Source organism: Trichechus manatus, unplaced genomic scaffold (assembly GCF_000243295.1).
Source record: "Trichechus manatus latirostris isolate Lorelei unplaced genomic scaffold, TriManLat1.0 scaffold00073, whole genome shotgun sequence".
Lineage (NCBI taxonomy): Eukaryota > Metazoa > Chordata > Mammalia > Sirenia > Trichechidae > Trichechus > Trichechus manatus.
In genome coordinates this window covers 9,026,358-9,039,668 of record NW_004444009.1, presented here as the reverse complement: position 1 = coordinate 9,039,668, position 13,311 = coordinate 9,026,358, and the positions used below count along the sequence as shown (strand labels likewise).

At 34.4% G+C, this 13,311-nt stretch overlaps 1 protein-coding gene across 2 annotated transcripts in view; it reads left to right on the top strand.

Annotated features, from left to right (window-relative positions):
- Positions 1–13,311, top strand: part of SYCP1 (synaptonemal complex protein 1) — a 145,736-nt gene that overhangs the window by 65,260 nt on the left and 67,165 nt on the right. For both annotated transcript variants that reach the window (XM_012556665.1, XM_004380364.1), the window contains exons 20-22: positions 4,706–4,787; positions 10,900–10,962; positions 11,130–11,192. In XM_012556665.1, the coding sequence (XP_012412119.1) occupies positions 4,706–4,787; positions 10,900–10,962; positions 11,130–11,192 (208 nt within the window). The remainder of the gene's footprint in view (positions 1–4,705; positions 4,788–10,899; positions 10,963–11,129; positions 11,193–13,311) is intronic.

The following is a 13,311-nucleotide window of genomic DNA, read 5'->3' as shown; positions in this document are numbered from 1 at the left end:
CCCGAGAGTATGGCCCCTGGAAACCCTTTTATCTCAGTACTGAAGTCACTCCTGAGGTTCACCCTTCAGCGAAAGATTAGACAGGCCCATAAAACAACAGTAATACATGTAGCTCAACCACGTATATGAGACTAAGTGGCACACCAGCCCAGGGGTAATGATGAGAAGGCAGGAGGGGACAGGAAAGCTGGAAGAATGGAAATGAGGAAACCCAAAGTTGAGAAGGGGAGAGTGTTGACATGTCATGGGGTTGGCAACCAATTTCACAAAACAGTATGTGTATTAATTGTTTAGTAAGAAACTAATTTGTTCTGTAAACATTCATCTAAAGCACAGTAAAAAAAAAATCTGATTGCCTTTCCTTTTGTAATTTCTCCCTTTGTTTTTATACTTAGAAATTTCTAGCCTGTGAGAAATAAAATATTAATATTTTCTTTAGTTCTTTTAAATAATCATATATTGATTATCTCTTTTTAAAAAAGAATCATTTTAAGCTGTCAGTTTATTTCTGAACACAGCTCTGGATTTATGACATGGTTTTTGATATGCAGATTTTATTTTCTAAATAACCTGTTTTTATATTTGAAGTTTTCATCTATTAATAATTTAGGCAAATATTTCCTGTTTTCCAACTATTTTGGGACTTTTAAAACTTACATTCTGAAGTATCAGGTTTTGATTTATTATGTTTGATTAAAGTATGTGGTCCTTAAAATTTATTTTAAATATTTTTAAGATTTTAAATTCTTTGAGATCTTCTTTAGACGTAATATACCTTCCTCATAGGATTGTTTCAGAATTATATGACATAATGTGAATAAAGTGCTGGGCCCAGTGCCTGGCACATACCAAGTACTTAATAATAAAATATTAGCTGTTACTTATATGTAGCTGTTATTTATATTTTGAATCTTTATGATTAAAACTCTACAGTTTGGGGATAAAAAGTGAAGACACATTAGGAAGAGACTGCTTTATTTAAAATAATTCAAATTACTTGGACAGTATCTATTTTTCCCATCCACCTGTTGTATGAATTTATAAAACACTACCACCATTTGCATGTTGCTGTGATACTGGAATCTTTGCCACTGGTATTTCAAATACCACCAGGGTCACCCTTGGTAGATAGGTTTCAGTGGAGCTTCCAGACTAAGGCAGACTAGGAAGAAGGACCTGGAAGTCTACTTCTGAAAAAATTGGCCAATGAAAACCTTACGAATAGCAGCAGAACATTGTCTGATATAGTACCAGAAGATGAGCCCTCAGGTTGGAGGGCACTCAAAATACTGTCAGCGATAGGATAATATCCATACACCTACAACCAGTTAATACGACTATTATGCAAGTTTATGCACCAACCACTAAGGCCTAAGATGACGAAATTGAAGATTTTGACCAGCTTCTGCAGTCTGAAATTGATCAGACATGCAATCAAGACACATTGATAATTACTGGTGATTGGAAAGAGAAATTTGGAAACAAAGGAGGATTGGTAGTTGGAAAATACGGCCTTGGTGATAGAAACGATGCCAGAGATCGCATGATAGAATTTTGCAAGACTAATGACTTCTTCATTGCAAATACCTGTTTTCAACAACAAAAACAGTGACTATACACGTGGATCTCACAAGATGGAATAGACAGGAATCAAATCAACTGCATTTGTGGAAAAAGACGATGGAAAAGCTCAATGTCATCAGTCAGAACAAGGCCAGGAGCCGACTGTGTAACAGACTGTCAGTTGCTCATATGCAAGTTCCAGTTGAAGTTGAAGAAAATTAGAAGACCACAAGAGCCAAAGTAACCTTGAGTATATCCCACCTGAAGTTAGAGACCATCTCAAGAATAAATATGACTCATTGAACACTAATGACTGAAGACCAGATGAGTGGTGGAATGAAATCGAGGACATCATACATGAAGAAAGCAAGAGGTCATTAAAAAGACAGGAAAGAAAGAAAAGTTCAAAATGGATGTCAGAAGAGATTCTGAAAGTTGATCTTCAATGTAGAATAGCTAAAGTGAATGGAAGAAATGATGAAGTAAAAGAGCTGAACAGAAGATTTCAAAGGGCAGTTCGAGAAGACAAAGTAAAGTATCACAACGAAGCACGCGAAGACCTGGAGATAGAAAGCCAAAAGGGAAGAACACAGCATTTCTAAAGCTGAAAGAACTGAAGAAAAAATTCAAGCCTCAAGTGCAGTATTGAACGATTCTATGGGGGACATATTGAACTGTGCAGGAAGCATCAAAAGAAGATGAAATGAAAACACAGAGTCACTGTACCAAAAAGAATTTCAGGAGGTAGCATATGCTCCAGAACTGATGGTACTGAAGGAAGAGGTCCAAGTTGCACTGAAGGCATTGGTGAAAAACAAGACTCCAGGAATTGACAGAATACCAATTGAGATGTTTCAACAAACAGATGTAGCACAGGAGGTGCTCACTGGTGTATGTCTAGAAATTTGGAAGACAGCTACCTGGCCAACCGAATGGAAGAGATCCATATTGGTACCCATTCCAAAGAAAGGTGATCCAGCAGAATGCAGAAATTATCAAACAACATCATTAATATCATTCACAAGTAAAATTTTGCTGAAGATCATCCAAAAGCACTAGCAGCAGTGCATCAACAGGGAACAGAAATTCAAGCTGGATTCAGAAGAGAGGTGGAACTAGGGATATCATTGCTGATGTCAGGTGGATCATGGCTGAAAGCAGAGAATACCAGCAAGATGTTTACCTGTGTTTGACTGTGCAAAGGCATTTGACTGTGTGGATCATAACAAATTATGAATAACACTGTGAAGAATGGGAATTCCACAACGCTTAATTGTGCTCATGAGGAACCTGTACATAGACCAAGAGGCAGTCTTTTGAACTGAACCAAGGGGATACTGAGTGTTTTAAAGTCAGGAAAGGTGTTTGTCAGGGTTGTATCCTTTCACCATACTCATTCAATCTGTGTGCTGAGCAAGTAAACCAAGACGCTGGATTATATGAAGAACAAGGCATCAGGACTGGAAGAAGACTCATTAACAACCTGCGATATGCAGATGATGCAACCTTCCTTGCTGAAAGTGAAGAGGACTTGAAGCACTTACTGATGAAGATCAAAGACCACAGCCTTCAGTATGATTACACCTCCATGTAAAGAAAACAAAAATCCTCACAACGGGACCAATAAGCGACATCATGATAAATGGAGAAAAGACTGAAGTTGTCAAGGTTTTCATTTTACCTGGATCCACAATCAATGCCCGTGGAAGCAGCAGTCAAGAAATCAAAAGACGTACTGCATTGGGCAAATCTGCTGCAAAAGACCTCTTCAAAGGGTTCAAAGGCAAAGCTATCACCTTGAAGACTAAGGTGCATCTGATCCAAGCCATGTTGTTTTCAGTTACCTCATATGCGCGCGAAAGCTGGACAATGAATAAGGAAGACCGAAGAATTAATGCCTTTGAATTATGGTTTTGGTGAAGAATATTGACTATACAGTGGACTATCAGTTGAACTAACAAATTTGTCTTGGAAGAAGTACTGCCAGAATGCTCATTAGCAAGGATGGTGTGAGGTCTCAGATACTTCAGACATGTTAGCAGGAGGGACCAGTCCCTGGAGAAGCACATCATGCTTGATAAGTTAGAGAGTCAGCGAAAAAGAGGAAGACCCTCAACTAGATGGGTTGACACAGTGGATGCAACAGTGGGCTCAAGCATAATGATTGTGAGGATGGTGCAAGACCAGGCATTGTTTTCTTCTGTTGTACATAGGGTCGTTATGAGTCGGAAACAACTTGACGGCACCTAACAACAACAATAGAACACTAAACATAAACATATTTAAAAACAGTGAGAATATGTTGATTAAAAGTTTAATACTCTGTTAAAGAGTAAATATCCTGGATTCAGTAAGTATTCTGGATTCAAATATCTTGGGAATAACCCCAAGGCTGGTTATTCCACATGGTTAAACACTATTCCATGCTGACAGGTTACGCCCAACAATGTACTAGTGGTAACAAGGGAGATTACAATTAGAAAAATAGCTTCAAGTATCAGTCTGAGACAAAGGACCATTATTTTCATGTGCAACAGACAGGTTTTTTAATTAAAATATTTTTGGAAGGATAGTATATTCATATGGTACAAAATTCTAAGGGACGAAGGGGCACACGGTGAAAGAAAATATATTGTTTATTTTTATGTTTCTTGTTATCCAGTTTCACTCCCCAGAAGTATTGCTGTTTCTTGTGTGTATTACCAGAGATACTTCTTATGTACACAAGGATATATTGTGTATGTATAATTTCAGTTATATAGTTTTTCACTAAATTACTTGTCTTTATGTTCCTAATTTATTTTTGTATAAATTACAGTATGCTTTAGAATGATGATTAATTTATCTCTAAGAAAACTTGGAAGTGAAATCTTGACTCAAATAAAAGATGTGTTTCTTTCTAGAAATTGTCTATAGAAAATGACTATAAGAATCCAGATAATTAATTTCAAAAAAAGTTATAAATTAATTTAAATGTAGGAATGGAAGTGTGCCAGTTGGCATTATGCAAAAAAAATTACCAAATAATATGAAGAAAAAAACCAAAAAACACCAATAGAGTCAACCATTTTGGAAATCCGCAAAGGGAATAAAATGAAAATATGACTTGTACTACAGTGTTGCTCTTTTCCTTTCCTTTTAGGAATGAACTGGAATCTGTGAGAGAAGAGCTAAAAAAGAAAGGAGAGGAAGTTAAATGTAAACTGGACAAGAGTGAAGAAAATGTATGCTATTTTTAATAATAGATTATATCACAAAATTTTAAATCATAAAAGCAACACTGTGTGTCTAAAAAACAAAGTGATGTATACTATTGTATAACTAGTCATCTAGGGGCTGTCATAGCCTATCAATCTTAAAAATATAGGCAAAGTTCGATTATTTTTCTAATATGATTTATATCTGGAAGGAATATTAGCATAATTCTGAAGTGAATTTAATCAGTGTTTAATATTGATTTACTTTTTAAGGCTAAATGAAAAGCTCATGCTTCGGTGATAATGGAATATACTTCTACCACATTGATCAAAAAGTTCGTATTGAGCTTTGCTGGGTATAATTTAACAAGTTGAGATAGGAAGAAGATATTTAGGGAATAATGTCATGATAATGGAAAGCTACAAAGTATGTGGTGTGATTATAGTATATAACTTACATATAGTGGGAGAATATTGGGTTGAAATAGATTAGGTTAGACTGTAAGGGCTTGAGCATTTCATTTATCCAACAAAATACTATTGACCTCCTACTATGTGCCAGGCACTATTTTGGGTGCTGAGTTTGGATTTCATTTGTTTTGTTGGACAGTGGTGATCCAATTAAATTTTGTATTGGGGAGATGACATCTTTTAATATTTAAGAATGGAATGAAGAGAGATGAAAATGATGGAATCAGTTGGAAGACTATTAAAATTAGTCTTGAAAGCTCTGAAAAAAGTTTTGGAGTGAACTCTGGCCTAGTTTGGTTTACTTACTTATTCCCAAGGCAATCATTATTGCTAGGGGATAGAATAAGCTTGGTAGGTCTGAGCAGCATGCCTGCTTCTGGAGCTGGGGTGAGAGACAGGGTTATCCCCCATTAAACTATGCAGACAGATCCAGATTACTGTGGAATTTACAGTAAAAGAGGTCTTGAAGGAAAGGCTGCTGGCCAGAACAATACATAGGTCCTCTTATTTGAATGCTATTAGAGCCCATAGAAAGGACACCTATTCCAAACTTGAGTCAGTGCAAGCTTCCTGGAAGAAGTGGCATTTAGTTTGAAACTTTAGATTAATAGGAACTAGTAGAAGGCAAGAGGGTGAACACAAATGTAGCAGGGATGAATAGGGTATTCCAAGTTAAAAAAATTATGTGGGAAGGCCTGGAAGCATGGGAGAGCATGGCATATTTAAGTTTATCTTAGCTGAAAGGTGGAGTTAAAGGTAGTGGTGGTAGTGGAGGGACATGAAGATGGAGAGATAATAAGAGGCTGGATCGTGTGAGGCCTCATAAGATGTATTTAGGAGTTTGAGGTTATTGAAGAGTTTCGAACTGAGGGATGTCATAATTTACCTATACTTTAGAAAGCTGTGAGACTATAAGAATAGTCCAAGGATGGGATGAGCTAACATTTTTTAAGAGCTTACAGTGGAGCAGGCACGTTCTAGGTCCTTTATATGTTATTTAACTGGAAGTTATTGTCCTCATTTTATGAATTAGGAAATAGGATCTTGAAAGGGTAAAAAACTTCAACAAGGTTACATGATAAAGAAGTAGTAGAGCTGGTCTTCTACATTCTTGACACTATACCATATTTTCCTTCTCCTCAAAATCTATTTTTCTTTCACCTTCATATTTACTGATTAAATTCAACCAAAAAGAAAAAGAATATAAGACTAAATACTTGGTATGGAATTCACTACTTTAAATTTTGTATTAGAGGCTGCTTCGAAGCACTAAGCCTACGGTTTCTTTGTTGTTGGTATTGGGGAAGAACATGAATTTGATGTTTAATGTAAAATCAAAATTCTCCATTCAGAATTTAAAGCATAATTTGTTTTGCCAATGTAGAAATATTAGTGATGAATTAGGGAGAAAATGAAATGCATGATAAATTTTGTTAGTGTTGTCAGCTTCCCATGATTGGATTTTAAGTTACCTATTAAAACAGTTTCCCAGAAAGAATCCAAGGTGCAAATAATTATCAGATATTTTGCCTGACCTTGAATTTCATTACTTCTTCTTTTCCCAATTCACTACCTTAGTTCAGACATTTATTATTTCATGTTTACTTTACCTAATGAGTCATTTCCTCATCTCTAAAACTGAGAGAGTAATTCCTATCTTTTATATCTCGCTGAGTTGTTGCAAGGTTCAGATTAATAAAAATTTGTGAAACACATATTTAAGAGATTATATTTATATACAAGACACTTTTAAAAAATCCAAGATAAGCTGGGAAAGCTGATAAACTGTTACAAAATGATACTGGGCTAAGATAAGAATGATAAACATTAACAATTAAACATTAACACAAAGACTATTTAAAAAAAAAGACATTGAAATAAAATGAGAGCTGATAAATATTTTGTAGAAGTATGAGACTAAGGTTTATAATTCCATTTCTGAATAATACTAAAAGATACTTATAGAAGAAAAATAGAATTTCTGTTAATATCTTTAATCTGATGTCAAATATTTTTTAGGCTCGAAACATTCAATGTGAAGTTTTAAAAAAAGATAAAGAAATGAAGATATTAGAAAACAAGGTATTATCAAATTGAATTAAAATTTTGGGAATAGAGACTTTGTAGCAATATATGTATGACTGGATTATTTAGGGCCAGATTTTACACTGTCCTGTACAAAGAATCTCATTTCTCCTTTCGAGGCTTTAAGCCTTTGAGAAAATGTAGAATTTTTATTGTAGGTGTCCTCTGAGTTCAGGGGCTATGTACAATGCTTCAAAGAGCAAAGTTTCATTAAACTCCTTTTTAGCTATCTCCTCCCTCCCCCCAAATTTTATACTCTTAGCAGCTGCATTTATTGTGGATATCCATGTGGGAGCAGAACGCTTTTAAAAATTATTCTTATATATCTCTCCCTTTCCTACACATTCTACTTTCAAGAAAGCTGCAGAAAAATTTTTACTCCCTGTATCTGAGTTTTACTGCCAGGCTACTAATCTCAATTTCCTTCTCCCTCTTCTGTGCTTCACCACACACTAGTCTTAAACTTGACCTTCCATATGGTGAGCTGTCCTCTGAAAAGTAATAGTTGACTTTCTGTTCTGACCTTTAATAGTCAACATCATTCTCCTCTACCTGGTAATTCTGGTAAACAAAAATCTTCATTTCTTGCACATGAGTTTTACTTAAAAATGAATTGTGATAGTTTAAAATATTTGAAAGAATTTCCAGGCATTCTACCAAATATATTTTAAATTTCTGTTACCATTTAAAAGAAAATGTTTTATTAAAAAGCCATATAATCTAAAGTAGCCCCAAATTTGAAGATTATTTAAACTTAAAAGGAGTGAAAACTTAAGTTACTTTATTTTTCACCAGCTTATGCAGAAGGAGAGTGGGATGGTGGGGTTTTGGATTAGGCAATCAAAATGACTGATGTTGTTATCATTTTAGTATAAATATACACATTTTTTGACTGTGTCATTATACCAGCTATAAGGGTGGTTTTTTAGAAAGAGCTGAGCAGGAGAAAAGGATGGTCATCAATATTAACTCTCAAGGGAATAAATTTTGATGGCTTGAACAATGGAGTACTAAGAAATATATAATACAACGTGATATCTGGGGGAAAATAGTAATTGGTGATGCTTCAAATTAATATTCTTTAAATTTATCCAACATTTATTTGGTAGGGCCAATAAGTAACTGATTTTTCTGTCTATTGAGTTCTTAATTTCAATTTTTCCTTACTAGAAGTTCTAATTAGTTCTTTTAAATATCTGCTCAGTTGTCTTTTATGGTCTTCTGCTTCTTGTTCTTAGTTTTAAGTCTTAATTTCTTTAAATATATTTATTTTATATTCTGAGTCTGATAATTTCAATATTTGAAGTCTTCAGGTCTGATTATGTTCTCTGTTTTTTCTGCTGGATTTTACTCATTGAGCCTTATTGCTTTGTATTTTTTATGATTCCTTGGAATTTTATCTGTGGGAATTCCTTAAGGTTTGTGTTGAAGTTGTCATCCTCCCAAAAGATTTTCTTGAGAACGCTACCATCTAAGGACATTTTAAATTAAATTCTTCACTTGAAGTTTTTTTTGGACCATACAGATAGCATGAATTCAGCCTATAAATCCATGTAAGGCCAGCTCATGGTTATAAATTCTCAGGGAGTATTTTTATCCCTTTCACTGTCAAGGTCAAGACAGACAAGTTTCCTTACTATTTCCTTCTGTGTGGCAGATTTATTTCTTATTTACACTTTTACTGAGTATGTAGTCCTTTGAGTCCCTGTCTTTATACAGGGTTATCTTACTGGATTCTCTACCTTTAGTGCACCCTAAGTTTTATCTCTTGTTTCCCTTGCCCTGGGTGGGTTCAGCAGATACTCTTAGGGCAAATGACGACCTTGGTGCTAGCCCCAAACCTATGATTATCACTTTAACTTTTTTTTTTGGACCTCTGCAGATTCCTTACTTTCTAGCCAGCTCACTGATGCATTTAAAGATTAAAATTTTTTTTTTTATCTATTTTAAAATTATTTTTAACAGGAAGGTCATTCAGAGTATCTAGGTGACCTTTCTCCCAAAACTAGAAATCTTTGATTTTTTAATTTTGGCATGAAAATTAGTAAAATGTTCCTCACTTTTCTATAGCTTTTTTTTTTGAATTTTCTGAAATAGACTATTGTAGGGTAGGACATACTAAATTTTAGATGAAATAAATACTTGTAAACAGCTGTGCCATATATTATTCAGTTTCAGACGCAGTGGTTAAAGAGCTTGGCTGCTAACCAAAAGGTCAGCAGTTCGAATCCACCTGCTGCTCCTTGGAAACCCTATGAGGTCGTTCTACTCTGTGTTATACGGTAGCTATGAGTCGGAATTGACTCAACGGCAACTTTTTTTAAGATTGTACATGAGTGGTGCAATAAAAATGCTTAACAGAATATTTGTGCTAATAAGAGTTAAAATTTTTTCCACTGAAGTTTCTGTCTGCTTTCATGGTAATTAGAACAATTTACATATCACCACCATGTTCCAGGAACTTTCTAGGACCGTTTAGAAATCTGTGCTACTTTTATGCTGTGCCAGACATTACTTGGGTTAATATCTCTTAATCTAGTTCTGCATATATAACCAGGTGGTATATATGGTTCCTTGAAGTAAGATAGAAAAAAATGGTTACCTGGTGTCTTAGTCATCTAGTGCTGTTACAACAGAAATACCACAAGTGGATGGCTTTAATAAGGAGAAATTTATTTCTTCACAGTAAAGTAGGCTAAAAGTCCAAATTCAGGGCATCAGTTCCAGGGGAAGGCTTTCTTTCTCTGTCGGCCTTCTTCTCTTCAGTGTTCCCCTGGACTAGAAGCTTCTCTGCACAGGGACCTGGCCCAAAAGATGCTCTCTGCTCCTGGTACTCCTTTCTTGGTAGTATGAGGTCCCCAATTCTTTGCTTGCTTCCCTTTCCTTTTATCTCTTGAGATAAAAAGGCCACACCCCAGGGAAACTCCCTTTGCATTGGATCAGGGATGTGACCTGGGTAAGGGTGATGTTACAATCCCACCCTAATCCTCTTTAACATAAAATTACAATCACAAAATGGAGGCCAACCACACAATTCTGGGAATCATGGCCCAGCCAAATTGATACATTTTTTGGGGGACATAATTCAAACCATGACAGCTGGTATTTCTGTAAGGGAAATTGGAATGTAGTGAGGAGGAAATAGAGTATCATATTTTTCTCTCTTCCAAATATAACAAGTAAAGGAGATCTCAGAAATGAGGAGTGAGGAATAATATGTAAGGAAGAAGACCGACTATAGTTATTTTTACCACTGGCTGCTTTGTTTTTACAATCCAATTAATATGATTCAGAGCTCTGTATAGGGTTGACCAAGAAGCACATTTTTTCTTAAAGTAGTTGAACTCGTATGTTTTTTAAGTAGATTAAGAAGTGTTTAAGAGTTTCAAATTTGCATTGAGATAATCTCTATTAAAATCTGTATTACTTTTCCACATAATTTTTTACATTAATGGAATTATTTAACAACATGATTTTTTAAGTGACCCTTATGTTATTTTATACAGTATTTTCATTAGTTTGAAATTGATTATCTTGACTGAACCACTGAATAAAATAACTGTAATTTCTCATATGTTTTTAGTGTAACAACTTAAGGAAACAAGTTGAAAATAAAAGCAAGTATGCTGAAGAACTCCAGCAGGAGGTATGGACTGTTTAAATATTGTCAAAATCAAACTATGATATTTTCACTACAGTATTAGACAATACCATTTTCCTTTCCTTTAGTAATTCAGTCTAGGTCAGTGCCAGAGTAAGTTAGAATCACTTTGGTACTAAACATAATTCTTTTTTTTTTTTTAATTTTAACAGAATAAGGCCTTAAAAAGAAAGAATACAGCAGAAAGCAAGCAACTGAATGTTTATGAGATAAAGGTATTTTGCATCTTTATTTTTTGTAAAGTACTAGTAAATAGATAAGAAATTATAAATTTTATACCATTTATACTGTAGCAGTTATCTTCAAAGATTGTCATCTTTTGCAGTTGTGGAAATCAATCCTTTTATTGTAATAGGGTACTCACCTGTGATTGAGCTCAGCAATTTAAAAATGCGTGTGTGTGTATATGTGTATTCATATATCTTACCCAGGTATGGAAAATTGAGATTGAGCAGATTTAGGGTAGAGCCTGGGAATATAAATTTTTAAAAAGGCTCCCTATATGCTTATCCAGCTGCAAAAGGAGTTTGAGAATCATTGATTCTGTAGAAAAACTAATTAAAGCCTTAGAATATAGGTTTCGTGATGTCAGGACCATACTTTGCTTGTCATTTTTTCCCCAATTCCTTGAACAATGACTGACAAATAGCAAGCACTCAATAAATAGTGTCTGAATCTTGAATGGAAAGTAGTAGTTCTCAAGGTATTAATATGTACATTTTTATTGTGGTAAATATATATGTATATATACACATATGTAAGTACATGTATATATATATATATAAAACATTTGCCATTTCAGCATTTTTACATGTACAATTCATTGACATTAACTATGTTGTGCAACCATTACCAATATCCATTTACAAAATTTTCCATCATGTTTAACAGAACCTGAGTGCTCCGTTAGCAGTGACTCTCCTTCTGTCCCCCTAACTCTTAGTAACCACTAATAAACTTTAGTCTCTATACGTTTACCTATTCTGGATGTTTCATGTAAGTGGGATTATAGAATATTTGTCTCTCTGTGACTGAATTATTTCACTCATCATAATGTTTTCAAGGTTCATCTATGTTGTATCATGTATCAGGACGTCATTTCTCTTTATGGCTGAATAATATCCCATTGTGTATGTACCATATTTTCATTCATGTGCTTTGGGAAAACATAAAAAATTTACACCTTCCTTTAATACTATTTCAAATTAAAAGTATATAAATATTATAGTTAAAATAATTGTGGAAAAAATAAGAAAGCTCATAAACTGCTGGAATTATATAGGAAAGTTGCTGATACATATACCTTGGAGCTCAACGCTTCTACTGCTAAGTAGAACCAGAAGATGTGTACAAAAATATCCATAACAGTATTACATATAGTAACCGTAAACTGATGACAACACAGATGCCCATCAATAGTACAAAAATCAGTCACTAGAAAATGACATCAAGATAATCTAGATGTTGGAATTAGCAGATAAGGACTGTTATGCAGCTATTATAAATATGTTCAGAGACAGAAAGGAAAATATGGTCATCATGAAGGAACAGATGCAGAATCTCAGTGAAGAAATGGAAACTATAAAAAAGAACCAAATAGAAACTCTAGAACTGAAAAGTACAATTGCTAGAATTAAAAAAAAAAAATTGATGATCCTAATAGCAGATGGGAGATTGCTGAAGAAAATGCCAGTGAACTTGAAGTTGGATCCATAGAAATTATCTAGTTAGAAGAATACAGAAAAAGATTTTAAAAAAAGAAAAAAAAAAAAGAGGAAAAAGAGGGAATGGTATCTCAGTGACCTGTGGAACTATATCAGGTGAATTAAAATGTGTAGTTGGAGTCCCTGAGGAAAATAAAAGAGAGAATAATGCAAAAGAAAATTATTTGAAGAATTTCTGAAAAGCATCTTACAGATAATAAAAAACAAACTTATAGATCCATGACCCTCAGCGAATCCCAAGCAGGATAAATAAAAAGAAAACCATACCTAGCCATGCAAGCATATCATAACCAAACTGCTAAAACCAAAGGTAAAGGGAGACTCTTAAAAACAGCCAGAGAAAAACATCACATCACACACAGAGGAACAATGACACAAATGGTAACTGATGTTGTATCAGAACAATGAAGGCCAGATGACAAAGGAATGACACCTGTAAAGTGCTGAAAGAAATAAACTGTCAATCCAGAATTTGGTATGCAGCAAAAATGTCTGTCTAAAATGAAGGTGGAATAAAGATATCTAGAGCTATGCTACAAGAAATATTAAAGGAATATCTTCCAACTGAAGGAAAATGATACAAGATGGAAACTTGGATCAGTGGAAGAAA